Source organism: Dermochelys coriacea, chromosome 4, assembly GCF_009764565.3.
Source record: "Dermochelys coriacea isolate rDerCor1 chromosome 4, rDerCor1.pri.v4, whole genome shotgun sequence".
In the NCBI taxonomy this organism is placed as follows: domain Eukaryota; kingdom Metazoa; phylum Chordata; order Testudines; family Dermochelyidae; genus Dermochelys; species Dermochelys coriacea.
In genome coordinates, this window is record NC_050071.1 from 20,313,240 (window position 1) to 20,336,377 (window position 23,138).

At 41.4% G+C, this 23,138-nt stretch overlaps 1 protein-coding gene across 10 annotated transcripts in view; it reads left to right on the top strand.

Moving 5' to 3' along the window:
* AFF1 (AF4/FMR2 family member 1) overlaps positions 1–23,138 on the top strand; it is a 170,482-nt gene that overhangs the window by 95,994 nt on the left and 51,350 nt on the right. For all 10 annotated transcript variants that reach the window (XM_038398671.2, XM_038398672.2, XM_043513449.1 and 7 more), the window contains one exon: positions 20,994–21,038. In XM_038398671.2, coding sequence (XP_038254599.1) covers positions 20,994–21,038 — 45 coding nt within the window. The remainder of the gene's footprint in view (positions 1–20,993; positions 21,039–23,138) is intronic.

The window sequence follows — 23,138 nt, forward strand, 5'->3', positions numbered from 1 at the left end:
GCTGACTTACTATGTTGACTTCTATTCAGATGAAAGTGAAGGGTGCAACACCTTTGACTTGAATAAATGAGTATTTTTACAAAAGAAAAACTCTGCGGTTGAACGTTTACTGAATCTGCCATAACGTATCTGGCCGACTCTGTTGGGGCTTGGTTTTGCAATACGTATTTTCTGTCTGGAAGTATTGGAAGGATATAGTCTGTGCTGCATCAGTGCTAGAGATCTTCCTCACTTCCTTGTTTACATGGCTTTCCTTACTACAAAGCAGGATTAGTTTCCCCTCCATTTCTCTGTATGACAGGATGGTGTTAATTTTAGCAAAAATGTCTTCTTTATGGAAACAAAATATTAACAAAGAAACTGAAGATGAATTGTATTTATGTTCACTGTGTTTGGCATAGGAGCAATGATTCCTTGTGTGATTCATAGCCTTCCTTTTATATTTCCTCAGAGTATATATACCCCCAGTTTGCAGCCTTTTTTTTTTCCTTTCCCAACAGTGGGAAACGTTTATTGCCTACCATGCAGCAGACTGCTCTGGGATTATCTCTGAAATAAATCCAGTACAGAGACTTGATGTCCTTTCAGACAAAGAATGGATTAATGGTTTATTATATTCATATGACTAGCTTTTTCTGAACTTGGTGCATAAAAAGCCTTCAAGTTTTCCTATATCTCTCTAGATTCCTTAAAATGTAAAGAATAAATTAGATAGGATATTTTTGTCTGGAGTGTGGCAATTTTTCACTCGAGTGTCTTTTGTTGTGTGCAGTATGTATGAGGAAAACCATGAAATGTCCCTTAAAAACATAGAAAACATAGGAAGTGCCATGGATCAGACTTATGGTTCACCTAGTCCAGTATCCTGTCTCCAGCGGAGTACTAGCTGCTTCAGAAAAAGGTAAAAAAACCTCTCAAGAAAGCAGTTGTGGATAACGCACGGAAAAGTTTCTTATTAGGTAGAGGTTGTCCGATGCCCTGGTAACCCACACGCTAAACAAGACAACAGTCCTGTACCATAAAAAACATCTTTTGGCCCCATTGCTGGGTTTTAATTATTCCTAGATCCCTACCAAATTCACGGTTCATTTTGGTCAATTTCACAGTTGTAAGATTTTTTTTAAATTGTAAATTTCATGATTTCAGATACTTAAATCTGGAAATTTCACTGTGTTTTAACTCGGGGTCCTGGCCCAAAAGGCGGTTGTGGGGGAGTTGCAAGGTTATTGTAGTGGGGTCACAGTATTGTCACCCTCACTTCTGCTCTGCTGCTGGCAGCGGTGCTGCCTTTAGAGCTAGGTAGCCGGAGAGCTAGGTAGTCCGGGAGCCCAGCTCTGAAGGTAGCACCACCACCAGCAGCAGTGCAGAAGTGAGGGTGGCATGGTATGGTATTGCCACCCTGACTTTTATGGTGTTGCCTTCAGAGCTGGGCCCTTAGCTCTCTGGCCGCCCAGCTGTGAAGGCCGTAGCAGCAGGGCAGAAGTAAGGGTGGCATGGTATGGTATTGCCACCCTTACTTCTGTGCTGCTGCTGGCAGGGCGCTGCCTTCAGAGTTGGGCGCCTGGCCAACAGCAGCTACTGCTCTCTGGCCACCCAGCTCTGAAGGCAGCGCTACATTAGCGTTGCAAACCCTTTCCTCCCCACCCCTACCACCCTCCCCAATCTGTTTTGGGTCAGGACCCCCAGTTTCAGTAACGCTGGTTTTCCCCTGTGAATTCTGGTCTTTTGTGTACCTTTACCCTATACTATACAGATTTCACAGGGGAGACCAGATTTCACTGTCTGTGACACGTTTTTCACAGCCATGAATTTGGTAGGGCCCTTATACATCATGCACTTGTGTGGCATTATTTTAGCAAAGTTATTGTTCCTACAAGGAAGAAACCAAATCACCTCACCATCCAATCAGGATCATTTCATCTTCTGGGAACTGTAGAAAAATAGGAACCTATTGGCCTGTAGCCATGCTATTATTTTACATCTTTCCCTTACTGCATGATGAAGTTTCAAAAGTACCTAAGTAGCATTTTCAAAAGTGACTTGAGTTCCTAAATCCCATTGAAAGTCAATGGCTTGCCTTTAATGGAATATAGGTGCCTAAGCCACTTAGGCATCACTGAAATTTTTACATAAAAGCTACATCCTTAGTGTGTTAGCCCTGCTGAAATTATATATATTCCAACTTTGATGCAAGGTTGACTGGATACAGTGTTCTTAACAAAATAAATGTTTCAGAATGTTGGAATCCCTGGTGAGAATGGTGAAGAACTATTATACTTTAAAATTTAGACAGATCATTTTAATCATGTTGGAAAACACCAGTTGACCGTTGTTTTCTACTGTCTTCCACTGTGGTAGTTGTACATATTTTGTCTGATTTGGCACTATTAGAAAGATTAAAGTCTCTATTGAGGTTCCTATTCGTAGTTAAGGGCTTTCCTGATGAAGGACCTAAATTTTGGAGCATCAGTGGATAATTCGTAATGATAAAATGTCATGATCTTTTAAAAAGAAAAACCTGGAAAGGGAGGGAAATTCAGGAAAACATCAGTCATTAAAGGTATTTATGAGAACGACATGAGATCTTTGGTTGCCAAAAACACCAGCTTCCTCTATGATCTGCACAAATGTTAGTAATGCCATTGTAGTCACTATTTTATAGTTAGTCTCCTTTTTCTTCCACCCACTTGCCCCACCTGAAGAACAGATTGCAATGATACAAACGTTCAAACTCCTATGTGGGAAGAGAAGGAGTTGCACAGTTCAGCTTTATTACAATACTTATTTCTGGAGAAATCGCATTCCCCAGTCCACAGGAGGGAAGAATAATAATATCAGTAACTAAAATAGTGGTGTTTATACTACTTTTGAAGAAAGAAGAGGAAAAAGAGTGCCTTGATTGTTTAAAATCATAATGTGGGTTTCCACTGCTACCCACATTTTATAGGCTGCGTTTGTCTGTGTTTGAATATCACTTTCTTTGGTGTTTGATCAATTACTGTTTTATATTTGCTTTTTAAATACTTTAAACAAATAAAATACAATGTGAGAAACCAATATTAATCAAAAGCTATAGTTGAGAACCATAAATTCAAAAGTCAGGCAGTGTATAGTTTGCGGTTCCTGCAGCACCAGAAACTTTCTGTGTGTTGTTTGGTGTTGTGCTCTGTTTGTGGTATTATTACATTTACTACAAAACACTGCATCTGTACAAGAGAGGGGGATATATGATGTGGGAACCATGTCTAAAGTTTTTCAAAAGTCTTGTAACTCGGGAACCTAAGTCTCATTGAAGGCTAGTGGGATTTAGACTCCAAAGTGCTTAAAGCCCATTTTTTTCAAGATTTAGGTGTGGTTCTGTTCTGTGTTGCAAGGCCAGAGTGATTTAGGGCTTGTCTTCGCTACAGAAGTTAGCTGGAGTGACTCTACTCTAGTTACTCCACTCCAGTCAGCTCAAATTAGGCCTGGTCTACCCTAGAAGATTAGGTTGGCATAAGTATTTTGCTGAGGGGTATGAAAAATGCACACCCCTGCACGTGTAGTTAAGTTGACCTAACTCCCTGTGTAGACAGCGCTAGGTTGAATTCTTCTATTGACCTAGCTACTACCTCTTAGGGAGTTGGGTTACTTATGCAGATGGCAGAGTCCCTGCCAGTAGTAAAAAGAAAAGGAGTACTTGTGGCACCTTGGAGACTAACAAATTTATTTGAGCATAAGCTTTCGTGAGCTACAGCTCACTTCATCGGATGCATTTGGTGCATTTTCCACCAGATGCATCCTATGAAGTGAGCTGTAGCTCACGAAAGCTTATGCTCAAATAAATTTGTTAGTCTCTAAGGTGCCACAAGTACTCCTTTTCTTTTTGCGAATACAGACTAACACGGCTGCTACTCTGAAACCTCCCAGTAGTGTAGATAGTGTCTACGCTGAAACACTGCAGTGGCGCAGCTGTGCCACTGTAGCATTTTAAGCGTAGACAAGCCTTGAGATTGGATTACCACCCGGTAAAATGTTCTATTTTGATCTGTTGTACCTTCGCTGCATCTCTGCAGCATTACTAGCTAGAGCTTTTCAGCCACACAAGCTATAACACCCCTGCCCCTGACCCAACCCCATACAGAGACAGACACACACATACACACATAGCTAGCTCAAGTTTTAAAGCACCAGTTCACTTAAACTAGAGATTTTGTGCCACAAGAGTTGGGTGAAGAGAAGTACTCAGGTTGTACCTTGAGCTACTGCTGCAGTGAAGACAAGTCCTCTGACAGTTAAGCCCCTATTTTCAGAAGTGACTTTTGTCACTGAAGAGCCTAATTACCATTAACTTTCAATGAGAGTTATGCTCCCAAGTGCCTGAGTCACTTTTGAAAATCGGATTTAGCCATCTAGGTCACTCTTTAAGTTTTGCAATCCTGAGCAGAGCAGTGCTTAAATATCTTTAACAATCTGGGCGTAAGTCACTTTTGAAAACAGAAGTTTTTAAATTGTTGAAAATGTTTACTCCGTAATTTGAATTTTCTGACCTGTGGATTTATATTTACAATTATACTATTTTTGCACTTACAAAATTTTTTTTGGTAATTTAATGTTATACTTGATTTGTCAAATTAAAGTAAAATATGGGTGCATTTTCAAAAAGCCATTCATGTTAAAGACCCATATGTTAAATACTATTTGGGAGGACTAAGTGATGTATATAATATATCAAGCCACAGAATCATTCCTTAGAAATTGATTAAGGTGCAACAGCCCTTATGGCAGGTCTCCACTTAAAATTTTTGATATAGTAATGTCAGCTACGGATGTGAATTTTTTTCACATAATGAAGCTTTTATTCAGGGAACTGGCATAAATTATATCAACAAAAGCACACTTTTGCCCAGTGTAAGCTGCGTCTATAGCGAGAGGGTTTGCGTATAGCTACACCTGTATAACAACACTGGCAGACTTTTTTCTCTTTTAGATGAGGCCTTGATGTGCTTCGAAGCGTTCTCACAGTGGAATGACTGAAATGAGAGAATCTAGAAGGAAAGCAGAAGTTTCAGCACTGAAAACTAGTGGTCTTAGGGCATGGCTACACTTGCAGATGTAGAGCGGTTTGAGTTAAACCCGCCTTCGTAGAGCGCAGTAGGGAAAGTGCTGCAGTCTGTCCACACTGACAGCTACAAGCGCACTGGTGTGGCCACATTTGCAGCTGTTGCAATGGCCACAGAGAGCAGTGCATTGTGGTAGCTATTCCAGCATGCAAGTGGCTGCAATGTGCTTTTCAAATGGGGGGTGGTTGGGGTGGAGTGTGATAGGGAGTGTGTTGTGTGTATGTGGGGGGAGAGGGGGTTTTTGGGGGGTCAAAAGCGTGTCAGCATTCTGTCTTGTAAGTTCAGACAGCAGCAGACCTCCCCGCCCCCCAGCGCACCCCTCTCTCTCTCTCATGCACACACATGCGCACACAGCATTCCACAGTAATGGTTGCTTTGTCTCGGAGCAGATAAACAGCAAGCTGTCAGAAACTGAGCTTTCAAAGGGCATATCTGCAGTTCTACAGTGAGTTCAAAACAATGACCAGAGTGGCCGCTTGACTTAAGGGGATTATGGGATGTTTCCGGAGGCTGATCAGAGCGCAGTAATGCAACACCTCGTCCACACTGGCACCGCAGCGCTCCAGCAGGGGTGCAGTAAATGTTCCACTCGCCGAGGTGGAGTACCAGCAGCGCTATAGCCGCAGAGTCAGAGCGCTCTATGTGCCTTGCCAGTGTGGGTGGATAGTGAGCTAGTGTGCCCGGGGCTCCTTTATTTCGCTGTATCTCGCAAGTGTAGCCAAGTCCTGAGTTTGCTGCTCTCTTGGAAACAGTGTTGGGTCTGACAACACTGACGTCAAATGAAATGTTGGTCTGTCGTAAAGGGGTAGTGAAGATTCCCATTACCTCAATCTGAGGAATTTTTTTAACTCTTTTTTATTCTTCCCAACTTCTGTCCCATTTTCACTGAGGAATGTGAAGGTTTCTGAATGTAAGAATCCAGAGGTTCCTGCTCATAGTCATTTTAGGTCATGGGGGCTGTTCTGCATGAGATATGGAGTTGAAAAGTTTTTGGGAGGAGCAATTTTTGGGAGGAGGGGGGAAAGTTAACTTGATTCACTGCAAAGAAGTGCCATAAACATAGGAGAGATGAAGTGGAATTCTCAGATGTATGATATTTAGTACAGGTTGCCATACACTTAATTTTCATATTAATCTGTTTTATTTGGATTTCAGTTATAATTGGGTGAAGACCAGTTAGAGACATAGGATTCACTTGAATATTAATCAGCTTTTGTTTTTTAAAAGAATCAGTTTATTTTTAGATTGAGCAAAATAATCCATCGCAGGGCTAGAAAAGCGTGTAAAATCTTTAAAGAAGGTTTGATTTCCTCTGGGCATCACGCATAAACACTACAGTGCAACCATTGTTTACTGAACATTTAGATGTAAAGTGCTTCAGTTGTCGGGGTCATCTCATGTCAGCTTAAGAAAGCAAGAGTAGAAGTCCATGGAAATAGTTTGATTTGCTTTCAAGCCCACGATGACTGCTGTGGCAGCAGGGAATTGCTCTGTCTTCTCTTGTGGGGTTGGACTGCTGAGTTTACAGTTAGCTCATCTATAAGACTGAATAGAACCAAGTTAACTTTTAGCATTGTATGGTCGCTAATCAGTGGAATAACATCAAATGAACACTGCACTGTAATATTTGAGAACAGAGGAAGTAAACAGAAGTAAATAGGTAAACCTTCCATAGAATAATTACAATTTTTTTTAATTAAAAAAAAAGTGAAATATTTAAAGAACATTCATGTGGACTTTGGAGCTGGTCAGGCTCATAGTTTAGGGCCAAACATTGTTTTGTGTTCTTTTTTAGAAAAATGACTTTATAAATAATGTGTTTTTGATGTTGAAATTTCAGTGTCAACTTTTTTAATGGGGAGAAAAAAAGTTTAAACATTTTCTACAGTGTTGTTACTTCAGTGCCTCAGCATTGTGCTTAGTGCATGTAAACCGGAATGTGAAAGCTTTTTATTTTCCCACCCTCTAGAAACTCAAAAGTGAAACTAATACCATGTACAGTGACAAACAGATTTTCTTAATTCTTATTCTTGCACCAGCGTGCTCAGAAATCAGGTCGGTCTCTGTGGTGGAGATATTATTTCCCCCCCAGAAAGCATCTTTCCAGTTGTTTACTCTGAAATCACCACTGTGATCTCTGAGCACCTCACAAAGCCTTTGTCAAAGCCTCAGAGTCCTACATATGGTTTCCTTTCCTCTTTCCACAAAGGTAGTGAGTTGATTTTTTTTTTTTTAATTGGCTTTGTGTTTTGGTTTTGCTTTTTTTGTGCTGCCTCCTCTTCTCACTCCACTCCCCTTTCTTCCATCTTCCTTTCTGTGTGTTGTGGAAAAGCTAAGTCAAAGTGAGTTTTATGCTTGGCTCTGAAAGTGGCGAGTTCAGTGTTAATTCCATAGTCTTGGGCTACTTCCTGAGAAAATTCAGTCTCCTTTCTTACAAATTTAAGCTTCACTTATGATGGGTTCCTGAATTTCCTATAATGAATCAATCCTCTGGTATAAAGGGTCCTGTTGTCAGATAAAGATCTGTGGATTGTTGGTTTCAGTGGGAGGTAACCCTAGTAAAACAACATATTTAATAAAAAATGGCCTTCAAAATCTTATGATTTTCCCAAGCCACTTAGTAGGGATGCTGTCAGTTACTGCAGAGTTTGAAACTTAAGTAAATGGCTTCCTCAACGGTCAGACTAAATGATCATAACAGTCCTGTTTTACCTTAAAATCAATTAAATCAACTAAGTGTTTGTTTGGGGTTAATGGAAAAATCACATAGTTGAAGAAAAGTAAAGCCTTACACATGTGCTTAACTTTAAGTAGTGCCATGGAAGCCTGGTCCTTGTGAAGTCAATGGGAATGTTCACCTCCTTAAAGTTAAGCAAGTCTTTCCAAGGTCTGAGCCTGATTCCCTAGGGTCCTGATCCAAAGTCTGTAAAAAGATTCCCATTGACTTAAAAGTTAGCTTTGGGTCAAATCCTATTTCATCATTTAAAAAATCATTTATTTTTGAATATTGTTTAACCTGGTATTGTTAAGAAACAGAAGATTTCTGTAACTGAAAGAAACTACAGAAGGAAACGTAATCTTGTTTTCCACCAGTTTGCTTATTTTGTGCATTTGACAGATCTTTGTGTTTAGTAAGTTACTGTTTCCCCTGTGTAGTGGTCAGTTCTCCAGGGATTGGTGGGGATCGTTCACACGAGAACAGGTGGGAGAGGCATTTTAAAAATAGGAAAATATGATTATAAAACCTCAAGTTTAGGGGCATGATCAAGAGTAAGTGTCATATCTGTATTTAACTCATTTTTAACAATTGACTAAATTTCAAGTTAAGAGTGCATGTCCATTTAGATTACTCTAATTTGCTCTCAAATCCCCAAGAAATGGCCGTGTGTTAGATGGTGTAAGAATACTTTACACAAGTGTAAGCATTAAAAAAATGCTATGCCTTTTCAAACGGCCATTTCAAAATCTCTGCAGGACACAGTCTCTGACTGGTGGGTGCATGGCTTGGATGCATGCTGAGGACTGAAGCTGTGCAATCTGAACTTTGGTTAATGAAACTGTGTAAGGTGCCCCAGGGTTGTACTGTACTGTTCACTGTGCTGTGGATTCTGGAACCCTGCGGTGCTGTGAAGAGTTGCCAGCTGGCCTCGAAGCTTGTGCTCCTAATCTGCGGCCCCTGTAAGAGTATGATTCTGCACCACTGAGGTCACAGAAAGCTTTGCTACTGACTTCAGGAGAAGTAAGATCAGTCCCTAAAACCAGAAACAGCATTCACTTCTGCTGCTGCGCTCCTGGGTAGAGAAACCTAGAGCATAGGCTTTTCAGAGTTGTCTGGCTTCCCCAGCCAGCTGAAACATGTTTATCCAAAATGATTAGTGGTGCCTTAAATAACACATCAAACAGAATATCTATTTGTGCCTGTTAGAAGGGGGAGGTGCTGGTGAAACCTGTGGCAGGAAACAGAAATGTGGTTTTATGCTCCAGGGGGCTGTTGTGGGCAATCACTTTCACCAGCACCTCATGCACAGCGTGTTTGAGTCATCACCTTCTTTTGTTTTCAGTCTTTTTTTCCCCCTTCAGACAATGCAGTAAACCTATGGCCTAGCTGGAAATACAGGAGCAGCAGCAGTGCCTTTGCAGGAGAAGGGAGTATGTAGAGGAGACAAAAATATGGCCTAGGAGGAATTGTGCAAAGGTATTGGAGGACAAAGGGGGAGGGTTACCAACCTGGTTAAAGCAGAACCTGGGTACAAACCTATACACGTAGCCATGCCAGCTAGCCTGGATTTAAAGCACACAATATTCGATCAGTGTTTTGGAGATAGTATCTGGAATAGGTTTCAGAGTAGCAGCCGTGTTAGTCTGTATTCGCAAAAAGAAAAGGAGTACTTGTAGCACCTTTGAGACTAACAAATTTATTTGAGCATAAGCTTTTGTGAGCTACAGCTCACTTCATCGGATGCTGTAGCTCACAAAAGCTTATGCTTAAATAAATTTATTAGTCTCTAAGGTGCCACAAGTACTCCTTTTCTCTCTGGAGTAGGCAACACTCAGGTAAGAGCCTGGACTAACTCTGCAGGAAGATGTACTTTTTATGACCGCTGCTCCTCTTTTGGGGTTTGTCTGTGTGGGGACATGCAGGAAAGATGAGGTAAATCAACGCAAGTCAATGTGCATAAATGAAAGTGCATTAAATCCCTGTGTGGATAATCTCATTCAGTAGTAAAGTTTTAGTTTGCTATAACTTAACCTCTTCAGAGGAGCTACTGTGATCTAAGGCCACTATACTCCTGAATAAAAGCATCCACACCAGGGTTTAAACATGCTTTCATTTATGCACATTGACTTCACTCCTTTAGTTGACTCTCTTTAACATTACTGAGTGTCCCTATATACACAGTGCTGTTGGTTTCTGGTATCTGGTCTCTAGAGCTTTTCCCCAGGATCCTCTGGGCTTTCATGCAAGTTCGTATCCTCAGTAGGGACTGAAGCATGCAGAAGATAAGCTGACAGCAGTGGTTGAGCCTTCTGTTCCCCGTAGAGCTCCTGTCCGATTCTCCAAACTTTAGTGCTCCTCCTCCTTCGCCTCACTCTTTTACTTCCTTTCCCGAGTGCAGGAAAGTCCCTTACTTTTTTTGATTCATTCAAAAGGACACTGGTGAAATGGGATTGCATTTATGTGACTCTCCTTGCTTTGACAGGCAAGGCTGCTTAGGGTTCAATAAATGGTCATGTGTAATATTGGGTAAGAACATGCTAGACAAAACCCATGTGAATCTGGGGACATCTGACATGATCACATTGTTATTAGTTAGTTTCTCTATCTATTGGTCTTGCTTTGTATTGGTAGCAAATCTGCACTGTTGAGATTGATAACAGGACTTTGCATACGAAAAAAATCACCTAGCATTAGACTGATGCTGCTTCATGAATTGTTGAAGGAAAATGTTCTGTGCATAAAACAAATCCTTGGAGAGCAGACCTGGAAGACCTTTTTTCCATGAACTCTTGATAAAATAATACATTTCCAGTGTACCAAAAGCTCCACTATGAAAGAGATTTGATTTGGATGAAAAAATAGATCTGTTAAATTAACATACTTTATCTGCAGCAACATTTAAGCCTCTTTCAAATATGCCCACAAGGGCCACCCATGTTGACAGCCTGCCGATAGGACAGTTTGTACTTTGGTTATAAATTTACATAAATTATTGTTACCAGAAATAAATTCACGCGACCTTCCTGTTCGTTTTTACATGCATCATCCATAATGGAAGCATAGAAATTACTCGCTGTTTGAGTTTAGCAGCAGTAAAAACCTAAAGTAACTTAGTCTTACCCCTGAAAAGAGAGGGTGGCCATGAGCCATATTTTAGCCCTGTGTGGGCCACAGACATCCATGATCTATTTCATAAAAAAAGAAAAAACATCTTAACCTTTTAGAAAGCATCTGTTCAGGTTCTTATTACTGGTGCCCATCACCATAAGAGTGCCTCTCTCTATCAATCAGAATATAAAATTTGGGCCTAACCAGGCCAACTCCTGTTAGATGTTTTAACAGTCTTCTACTATACATTGCAGAACATTACCACATCCAGTAACAAGAGTAACAGAGTTCCTAGAATGTATCGTGTTTTACCCCAGTATATTTCTGAATTGAACTGGAGACTATCTTATTTTAACAAAATGCAGAAAAAATACATTCTAGTAATGTTAAGAGGAAACAGTTTAAATCCCCCAGAATACAGGTAATAGATTGTAGTTGAGGATAGGCTGTCGTGCTGTCCTCAGCTTTCCTTGCTGTATGCAGATAATAAAACTCCTATAATATGCAGGGTCTTGCCCAGCTCTGAAGCCTTTGCTGTAGTAACTAGACATATACAGGTGAATTGAGGACAGTACAGCAGCCTTGAGCTAAATTTTCCTTTGTTTTGTGGTTTTCAGATAGGTCCTGCATGTAAATACAGTTTTGTTGTTGCATTTACAATTGGGCTTCATAACATTCAAGTGGCATAGCCAGAGCACTTAACCTTTTTGTTTGTTTGTTTTTTTGTGTTTAAAAAAAACACACCAATTTATTCAACAGAAAACAGCTGAGATTAATCTGACTTTTTAAAAATAACACTACCTTCTAGTGCATATAGATTACCTTGCATCTTAATAGTTCTTTAGTGACAAAGGTCATAACCAGTAACCAAACAAAATTAGCAATTCAGCCAATGGGATAGAATGCATGGGTTGAAGGCTCAATCTCTAGTGCCTGCTTGCATTCCTTGAACTTTCCAGGATGCTCTCTTCACATTAAAAATCTATCTGAAGTTAATCATGGTATAGTTCTTACTTATCGTATTCTTAGTTCTTACATTGATGTATTTTCTTTTTAGAAGATAGATATATATATATAGATATATATATATATACACACACACACACGAATATCGTTTTGATTGAAAAATGTCATATTTGCTCAAATATCAAATTCTTATTTAAAAAAAAAAATCTACAACGCTGCATTGACTCAAGCCAATATTCAGCTCTACCCTGTACGATCAATATCGAGACGCTAGCTGTCTGTTCTGTACAGGATATCGCAGAGGAAATTCTAAATAGAATGTGACAGTAGTAGACGTGCAGATAAGCAGTGGTGTGGAAAGTAGTGATGCAGGAATGAACAGAAAGGTCCGTAACACCTTAATGCGTTCGTGAAAGGTAGTTCACTTCCATTCCAGTTAGTATCTGCGTCTGGATCTGCTTTACAGATCTCTGCACAATCTGAATGCCGTTACTGCTGCCAACTTTAAAAGTGCTCATTTGCTTCGACACCCTGTGACTGATGAAGTAACGTACGACCAATTTTGTCATGAGAACAATTTTGTTGACAGCAAATGCTGTAAACTACTGTATATATTACACACCTTGCAAGGAATCCAGTTAAAAGATGTACGAGTGTATGGAGAGGGGGAGGAAAGGAACCTCTTAATATATGTGAAGCATATGACTTTTTTTTTTTAATTCATTGTAGCAACTGTTTTTTTTGTTTTGTTTTTGTTTTTAGGATGTGCAGGAAATGGAGGAGGACAAGGTGTATGTCACAGTCTGTCATATCTCACAAAAGTATAGAAATTTTCCAGTTGTGTCTGCTAATGATTTAATAGTAAGAGATCTTCTAGCTATGAAAAAAATTATTAGTATTGGAGATTAAGTTTACAATGAATACCTCCTAATTTGGCACCAATTATGTATTAGCCATTGCACCTTCTGAATATTTTTCATTTTATTAGTTTAATTCCAGATTGAGTATTGTAATACTTTCTTTGCTGGATCTGGAGGCTTCTCACAATATACATTTAATCTTTCCAATATATATTTTGTATCTCCTGGCAACTATGTATTGTTTTCTTTTTTCCTGTTTTATGCCTACACCTGCTTTAATGGAAAGAATTAAAATACAACAGTATTCCATGGCAATGGTCCAGTACAGTTCACAATAGTATAATCATACTGTTTTGGACCATAATTGTAGAATATTGTGGTACTTTCTGTTAAATAAGAAACGTAATGTTTAAATGTACACAAGGGGGGGTTGGATTAAGAATTCCCCAATCCCTCAAAACCAGGCCACTTTTTATGGGTTTTTTTTGGATTCTAAATATGGATTGAGGCGCCCAACTTTAGGTTCCCAAGCTTGGAAAATTTTGGTTGCATTTTGTTAGTTTAAAAAGTAACAGTTTAAAAAGCTCTTGGAATGCTGAGTGAATGTGAGAGAATGGGACCTCGGACATCTCTTCCATCCGTTGAATAATATGACAGACTTTGGGTTGTCATGCTGTTAAGTCTTTCTCTCTCCCACCAATATCCAAAGCAGCAGCACTATTCCTGTTGCCATGGCCTTCCAGCTGTGGTAGGTCAACACAAAAGGGTCTCCTCATGCCAAATGAACTGAAGTTGTATCTTCCTCTTCTTTACTCCCTGTGCTGGTTACTGAACTGTTACTGGTTGCCAGATGAGCTTTTTATCAGCTACAGTACGCCAGATAGCACTTGCCATAGCTGACTAGCAGTGCCTTGATCCTTCTCATTCTGGCTTCCTCCTGACCCTCTTCAAAATGCCCAGCAGAGTTGTGCAAGGTGTGAGACACCAGCAACCTTTATGGTCATTTAAGGCTTGGTCACCAAGTTGAATCTGCGGCCTTTGCCACATAGTTGCTCTCCTCTGTCAAGTAGGACTGTGCAGAATTTATTTTAACATACTTTCATAAATTAGGAACTCCTTCTCTCCTCCAACATGTATTCCTGCCCTGGATTGGTGAAGTCTGTTTTAGAAGCATCTGTCTTCTGCTTCCCTGTTTGTCTATGATGATTTTTTAACTCTACATATGGGGAAATGCTTGAAGATATATTGGACTTGATCGTGAAAACCACTGAACATTGTTTCTGATCCAGCAAAGCAATTAAGCATTTTTAAGTGTGTGAGTACTACTATTGATTTCGATTACTCGTGTGCTGAAGTACGTTGGATTAAGCCCATGAATAGCATTATTTTGTTTGACTTTTAACACGCAAAGCCAAACCCTTTCCAGTATTTATTTCTCTCCGCTAGTGAAGAGAAACACTTGCCTAAAAGCATGCACAACCACCATCAGAGGACTGAATAAAGGGACTGCTATATAGGAGCATTTTATTAGTCCATGTAGTACTGCATTCAGATTCTGCCATTAGCCAGCACCTTGTGCTTAAAAGAAAAGCAAAATGCACATACTGTACCTAGATAGTGGTGCAATAATTATTTTTTATCCCTACTCCTAAAGATTAACTTATGCCCCCATGAAGCATGAGAACTATTAGTCCTTGTAATAGTATTCTAATTACTGTAACTGCAGATACCACTTTCATAGATGCACATTTTTAAATCTTATGATGTGAGTCTGTAGTATCTTTTTTTTTTCCTCCTTGTTTCATGGAAAATGAATATTGTCATGTTGTCTGGGGTGGCTCACAACTGAGAGTGGTTACCTCAGGGCAGACCATCAGAAAACAGGGCAGATACCTCAAACTTGTGGTGTGTTCTATAATTAGATTTCACCCAGCAGGTACCAGTTTTGAACTCCTGGATTGCTATACCAGTCTTACCATGCAGTCACATACCGTCCCCTTAGATCAAGGGTTCTCAAACTGGGGGTCAGGACCCCTCAGAGGGTTGAGGTTATTTCATGGGGGGGGGTCAGCCTCCACTCCAAACCCCGCTTTGCCTTCAGCATTTATAATGTTAAATATATAAAAAAGGGTTTTAATTGCTAAGGGGAGTCATATGCAGAGGCTTGCTAAGTGAAAGGGGTGTGTAGTACAAAAGTTTGAGAACTACTGCCTTAGATGCTACATTCTGTCTTGTCACCCAGACAAACTGGACTTAGTGATAAATGGTCCCTTACACCAAAGATCACATCACATTTAGATTGCTTCCAGTCCCAAGAAATCAGCACTTCCCCAGATCAATTGGTACTCTAGGTCTTGCACTAAAGACAACACTGGTAGCCAATTCTATGGTAAACTAACGAAAGGTTTATTAGCTAAGAAAAGGAAACAAGAGTTATTGAGATGTTAAAGCAGATAAAATATATGTACAGGTGAGTCACAGTCTGTAGTTAAAAGAAAAGGAGTACTTGTGGCACCTTAGAGACTAACAAATTTATTAGAGCATAAGCTTTCGTGAGCTACAGCTCTGATGAAGTGAGCTGTAGCTCACGAAAGCTTATGCTCTAATAAATTTGTTAGGTTCTAAGGTGCCACAAGTCCTCCTTTTCTTTTTGCGAATACAGACTAACACGGCTGCTACTCTGAAACCAGTCTGTAGTTGCAAATGGTAGCAGATATGTAGTAATCTGCCAGTTTCCCTTAAGTTTCTCAAGGCTACCCAGAATAACTCTGGGGAACTCCTTCCCATCATGAGCTGACAACTTGGTCTGCCAGTATCACTCACATAGTTTCTGGATGCTTTTAAATATACTTTGCCAGTAGGCACAATGTCTATGGTTTTGTGCATGTAACTAAGATGGGTGGGGGTGGTAATATGGTTCTCCGTGCAGTCATCATCCGTGCATCATTCCCTAATTGAAATTTAGTATGAACATGTCATGAAGAAATCCTAGCTGGAGCGTGCACAAATGGCAGTGTCAGCCAGAAAATATGCATGGTGTTAAATCTAGTTTTCCTTAGAGTAAATGTTTACCGTGTTCTCGCTAAAGGCCATAAAACTGCTCAAAGGGATAGAAAACAACATATCCTATTTAATGTTCTGAATCCACAATTGTTCAATAGAGCTGCTTTATGATTTTTCTTTGTTGTACTTCAGGGTTTGGGTCTCTTCTGTGGACAACAATTATTTTTTCCCTTTCCCCCAACTCCTCTCCTCTCTACAGAACTGGCAAGGAACGTGCTTGCTTCTGGGTAATAAAGGTGGTTTAATGTTCGGAAACATGTTGAAACAAAGAAGAGATTTACGTTCTTCATTCCGAGTAATATTCTCTCCACCTACATAAAGCCCAGAAATTAAGTTCTATATGGCTGGAGTGTGAAAAGGTTAGGGAGGGGAACTCATGGCTGTTCAGATACCACAGTGATCGGCGCAGGAGAACACCCAGAAAAATGAAACACACTCCCAGATGTGCATCTCTCTTCTCTCCCCCTACCCCCCCCCCCCCATGGTGAGACAGCCCCTTCACAGTGCAGTTCCATTGCTTCTGGGCTGAAATAGCATTTGTAGCCCCTCTGTGCTGTTGTACACGACACTGGGGTCCCTGGGTCCTAATAAGTGCAGATCCACTGCCCCTTTCTGGGCCCACAAATTCATCTTCTGTTCAGACCCTGACTAGGCTGATTCTGGGAGACCAGTTCTGCACTGTGTAGGAGGTATTAAGATGCTCCCACATGGTCGTTTAGCTAGGTGACCCCTTACATCCCACAAAGAATCAGCATAAAAGTAATGCAGAAATCCTGGTGCTGACCCACAGCACCAGGGGAGAATTTGGTTCTCAAAACCAAATTGTAACTTCAAGTGGCTCTGTCATAATTTTTTTTTTTTTTGGCACTGAAAATAAATGTCAATTTTTACTTGGGACAGTTTGTGACTGAACCCTGTAAAGTTTCAATGTGTTTCAAAACACATTTCAATGTGTCTGATTCAGATGATGCCAGTCTTCATTGGCAACAGTTCTCTTTGCCACCTGCACATTTATTGGTGGTGGTGTGTCCTTCAGTTTTTTCTATCACACGGCAACACATCAAAGTACAAATATTAACCTAAAATTTTCTCAAAAACACAGGTTTGACTTTTTCTCTTTACAGGGGGGTGGGAGTGGGGAAGGGAGATTCTCCTGTAGGGGTATCTGGTTCCTCATTACTGTAGATATTTTATATTTTAATTTATCTGTTAGCGTAAGAGTAAAAGCAGATCGATATCCCCAGAATTGCTTGGTCATGGCTATAGTCAAATGTGACATATCTTAGAAGACACAAGTAAGATCCCTTTGCAATAAAGTATAGTAGAGAAAACAATGCTGTGCTATCACTGCCCAGTGCTGAAGTGTTTTTTTCTGGGCTATGGTTTCAGCTGCATGTTCTTTACTATACCAGGAGAAGCTAACTCCTGTCTCTTGCTAGCATGTGAGCACTGTGCTGTACAGTCAGCTGGGCAGTCATGAGCATGCAGAATCGCACTGAATCCTCCTGATGATTTCACAGGAGTTACGGTACAGAAAACTGAACCAAGCTCAGAAACTCCACTTCAACAGGTCTGCACTGAGTTAGTCAAGGGGCGTGAACTCACAGACAGGGAGAGAAGAGAACTGACCCTGGTTGGTTTCCTCCTGCCTCACGTTAACAGTGTTCGGCTTTTGCCACCAATTAACTGCTTAATACAGTGAGATCCTATATCAGAAAAGCCAACTTGATTTTCAGTTACTATATTATAAAGGCCAAGGGACTTTGATACTTGAGCCAGGCTGTGGACCTAATTCCTCATCTGTCCGCTATTTCGAGAACCTTTTAAATCCCTTCTGTAACTGGTCCTCTCAGGTGCTGCATGCTGTACAGCAGCAGTTCTCAAACTGTGGGTCGCGATCCCATTTTAATGCGGTTGCCAGGGCTGGCTTAGACTTGCTCGTGTCCAGGGTTGGAGCCCGAGCTCCACCACCACCTGGGGCCGAAGCCAGAGGGCTGAAGCCCTGAGCAGCAGAGCTCAGGTTACAGGTCCCTGTCTGGGTCTGAAGCCCTTGGGCTTCGGCTTTGGGCCACCCCCCGGCTGGGGCAGTGGGGCTCGGGCTTTGGCTTTGCCTCCCCACCCCACCCGGGGCTCAGGCTTCAGTCCCCCCTCTTGGGGTCATGTAGTAATTTTTGTTGTCAGAAGGAGGTCACGGCGCAATGAAACATGAGACTCCCTGCTGTACCAGAATGTTTTCAGAAGAGTCTTTTTGTCAGGTGAGACTTGCATTTCAGTGTGAGGACATGAATGTTTTTAGAGCTTGTGGGGCATTGGCCAGTTGATCCCCATGCTCTCATTGAAGGATGAAAAGTTCATAGATTCATAGATACTAAGGTCAGAAGGGACCCTTATGATCATCTAGTCTGACCTCCTGCACAAGGCAGGCCACAGAATCTCACCCACCCACTCCTACGAAAAACCTCTCGCCTATGTCTGAGCTATTGAAGTCCTCAAATCGTGGTTTAAAGACTTCAAGGAGCAGAGAATCCTTCAGCAAGTGACCCATGCCCCATGCTACAGAGGAAGGTGAAAAACCTCCAGGGCCTCTTCCAATCTGCCCTGGAGGAAACTTCCTTCCCGACCCCAAATATGGCGATCAGCTAAACTCTGAGCATATGGGCAAGATTCACCAGCCAGATACTACAGAAAATTCTTTCCTGGGTAACTCAGATCCCACCCCATCTAACATCCCATCACAGGCCATTAGGCCTATTTACCATGAATATTTAAAGATCAATTAATTACCAAAATCATGTTATCGCATCATACCATCTCCTCCATAAACTTAACGAGTTTAATCTTAAAGCCAGATAAATCTTTTGCCCCCACGGCTTCCCTTGGAAGGCTATTCCAAAACTTCACTCCTCTGATGGTTAGAAATCTTCGTCCAATTTCAAGTCTAAACTTCCTGATGGCTAGTTTATATCCATTTGTTCTTGTGTCCACGTTGGTACTGAGCTTAAATAATTCCTCTCCCTCTCTGGTATTTATCCCTCTGATATATTTCTAGAGAGCAATCATATCTCCCCTCAACCTTCTTTTAGTTAGGCTTAACCACAAGTTGGTGGTTGCAGGTGCTCGACAAACGGAGCTTATTAAATTATTTCCTGATTTCATTTATGGATTTATTTATTTATTTTTGGGCTAAGGCTGATGCTAGTCAGATATGAGGCAGTATGTATAAAAGATGCCTTTTGCTACTAGGATAGAAAATAGTCAATGAGAAACATACACACAAATAAGGAAGGCTTGTTCTCCCTGGCCAGACGTCAGGTGGATACTTTGAAGCAGTGTTCTTTCCTGTCAATTGACATTTTTCACAGTCTTTGCTATTCCTGGTGCTGGAATGAGAGGGCCTCCTATTAATTTTTTGCCACTGAGCATCCCCATGTGCGGTAGACCATAACCATATGCCACTGTGCATCAGCTGGCTGAGTTGGTATGTACAGTACCTTCTATATCCGTGTGCTTGAGAGGTATGAGGCATTGTCTTCCTCTTGCCTCCCTGGCTGTATCCACATTTAGGGCAGGTCTACACTTAAAATGCTGCCCCAGTGCAGTGGCGCCACTGTAGCGCTTCAGTGAAGACATTACTACATGGACGGGACAGCTTCTCCCATCAGCGCAGTTAATCCACCTCTGCGAGAAGCGGTAGCTATATTGACAGGAAAAGCTCTCCCATCAACATAGCGCTGTCTACACTGGGAGTTAGGTCAGTATAACTGCGTTCGTTGCTCGGGGGGTGGATTTTTCAGACCCCTGAATAACCTAGGTCTACTGATGTAAGTTTATAGTGTAGATCTGGCCTGAGTGTTGTGGATATTGCTAGGTGGTTTGGTTACTTGCTTTGCTGTGTGTATATCCAATGGGATATTTAAAACTAATTTCTGTGCACAAGCTATAACGTCTGCTCTATGCTATATAATTGGCAAATGTTAGTGACTCTGCCCCAGATCTCCATTCACACCTGTGGGCAATCCATGGTTTTTGGCACACTGCAACTAAGGGAGCCTGAGGCTCTACCCTTCTGCTGTAACCCTGTTCCCCACTTTCTTGTAGTGGTAGGAGGCACTCGCCACTCCTTGAAGTGTGCAAAGGCAACAGCATGGGGCCTTCCTTCCCACAGAAGTAGCAGGAGTCCCCCTCACCTCCAGAGAGGCAGGGGGGCCCATGTTATTTACTTCAGCTTCTGAGGCTCCTTGGGTGGGCCAGGTCCACTGCACTCTCCTCTTGCCACACACACAACATCCTCTGCTGGAGTGGTTTGAAGAGGGGACCCCCCCCCCCCCCGAGCAGTGGAACTTGGAGTTAACACACGCTGAGGTGCATGGGGCTTCCCATCTCCCTCTCCCCCCAGAGCTGCTATTTCAGGCTGTCTGCAGATTGAGGCAGATGTCACTACATCAGTTACACTTGGGTAATATTGTCACGCTTTTCATCACAACTATAGGAGCTAGAAACAGTCTTTACATGAAAGCTCAGATTCTGATGTAATCACATGACTCAAGGAGCTTGGGCTTTGGGCATTGATCTATATTGTCTGTGCATTAACCCAGCTCTGTCTCTACTTCTCAGTCTGGTGTTTCTTCTAGCAATTTTCTGACACTACCTGGCAGGTCTGGATGCACTTGATTTGGTAAAGGTAACGAAGCAGGTCATGAAGCTGGGGGGAGAGGGACACCCTGTTGGTCAAATAAGTCAAGTGCATCCAATAAATGAACTTGGTTTTCTTCTCTGTATGTAGTTCACCCCAAAAAAAGGTTAATGCAAAGCCAACGCTCAGAAGTGAAGACATGAACGTGAGCTGGAAACACAGCTGAGGTTGAATGAGCACATAAGATCCAACAGATGCTTCTGTTTATGGATAGAAGCCTCACCTTTCTTCACCCCACCCCGATCCTCATTCCCTTCAGCAAGGAGCTGAAAGCCCCAGCTTTGTAAGAGCACTCCTAGTATTAATAACCTCTATTTTGGGGGCACATCTTTAGTTTAATCAATGTTTCATTCACTAGCTTCCACAAAGTTTATAGTATCTGATCAGTAAATGCCTTTGCTCATTTTTGATTTCAGATGAAGTGTTCATGTGAATTAATGGAAGTCTCTCTCTCTCTCTCTCTCTCTCTCTCTCTCTCATTTTAGCAAACCTTCCCCAATGAAGTCCATTGCGTTGAAGAAATTTTGAAGGTGAGTGCACCACGGCAACTCTTCAGTTGCTTAAAGACAGATACTTGTGTAGTGAGTCTTTTCACTTTCCTATTAAAAGGCAAAATTGGGAGAAATTGTATTGTGCTTCTGTTGCGTCAGACCACAATGCAATTACCAGGTTTGCTTCGTTGTGCATCCTACAGAATCTAAAAGTAATGCCTCTGATAAAATACAGAAGATGACTTACAAGCAACTTAGAATAAATACTATGGAACCAACCCAATCTGCATCTTAATTAGATGGTTGCTGGTTTTTGAATGCAAAGTCTGCTTTTCCCAGAGATGTTGAACTCATCAGTGCCTCCTGTTCCTGCTGGCTGAGAGAATGAAACTAAGGGTGTGTCTTCACTAGTAACGTTAAAGCGCTGCTCCGGCAGCGCTTTAACGTGCCTGTATAGTCACAGCACCAGGGTTGGGAGAGAGCATGAGGGGAGGAGCAACCAGTGCTGGTGCACTGTCTACACTGCCATGTTACAGCGCTGAAACTTGCAGTGCTCAGGGTTTGTTTTTTCACACCCCTGAGCAAGAAAGCTTCAGTACTGTAAAGTGGCAGTGTACACAAGGCCTTAGAGACTGGAGATCTCACCTCCCCAGATCAATGCAGAACACTGCCATTCAGCCAGTCCACATTCATGGTAGTTAAAGGTCTGCTCTTGCAAAGCTAGTCCAGAAGCCTGGCATTCCTGCATTTGGCTCCACAACCTCTAGTAGAGTTACCACACAAGAAGATGGTCTATTTCATAGGAAGTGGTAGAAAATACAGACAGTAGGTGGCTTAAGTGGTAGCATCTTCCAACCTATTGTGTGAAAATGTATTTTTCAGAAGCTAGTCAAGTTAATTTTGAAAAGGCACTTCAAGAATTTTAAAACCTGGTCCAATGCTCTGTATCTGATCTGAGATGTATATTTCTACCACTCATTTCCCTCAATGTTGCTTGAAAGATTCAATATTCTGACCCTTCAGTCATAACCAGAATATGTAATCAGGGCACTGTTTCATTTTGAGACATGATCCTACAAATACTTGCTACCAGGCGCAATATTTGTTACCATTGCGTAACCCTCACACTTTAGGAAATACACTGCTTTCCTGTGTGATAACAGATTCTGATTAGTATTAATACTGTAGTGCCCAAAGGAACCAATCATGATTAGGAGCCCAAAGTGTTAGGCATTGCACAAATATATGGAGATGTGGGCCATGCCCCCAAAGAGCTTGTCATCTAATTTTGAAACAAGTTGCAGCAAGTGAATGCAACAAACCTCTGAGGATAGGACAAGAAGCAATGCGCTAAAATTGCAGCAAGGGAGGTTTATGCTGGACATTAGGAAAAACTTCCTAACGGTCAGGGTGGTTAAGCATTGGAATAAATTGCCTAGGGAGCTTGTGAAATCTCTATCATTGGAGATTTTTAAGAGCAGGCTAGACAAACGCCTGTCAGGAATGGTCTAGATAATATTTAGTCCTGCCATGAGTGCAGGGGACTGGACTAGATGAGCTTTTGACAGGTCCCTTCCACTCTGGTGATTCTATGAAAGAATAGGAGTGAAGAGAGAAAGAGGACAAAGATAATGATGATATGATCACACATTTACTTAGGGTAGCTGTGATAAGAGGCTCATAAAGATGATAATAAAGTCTTAAAATACTCCGCCCCCAGCTCATGTGTAGAAATCTCCCTAGACCACCTTAATAGATGCTTTTAGAGCCAAATATAACAATGTGGACTTTTTTAAATGTAAATCTCTTCTGCACATTAAAATCTTTCTTTGAAATGTGATTTGTTTGGGAAGCTAGAGATGTTTCAGAGCTTTCCTCATGTTGCTCCTGGTAGAGAAGATTGCGTCAGACTGTGGTACAAAGGGGAACACTTACGCACAAATAATTTACCTGTTAATTTGTAAACTCTTTGTCAACCTGCAGACGTTTTTGTTTGAAGTGATCTTTCTGCCATGCTAATTTCATTCGGTCATTTCTGCCTCCAATGAAGTCAGTGCCTGGCTTTATGCTCTTTTTCCATGAGGAACAATTGTGATGACACCAATTCAGAATGATGAGCTTAAGGCTGAGTAAAGAGGA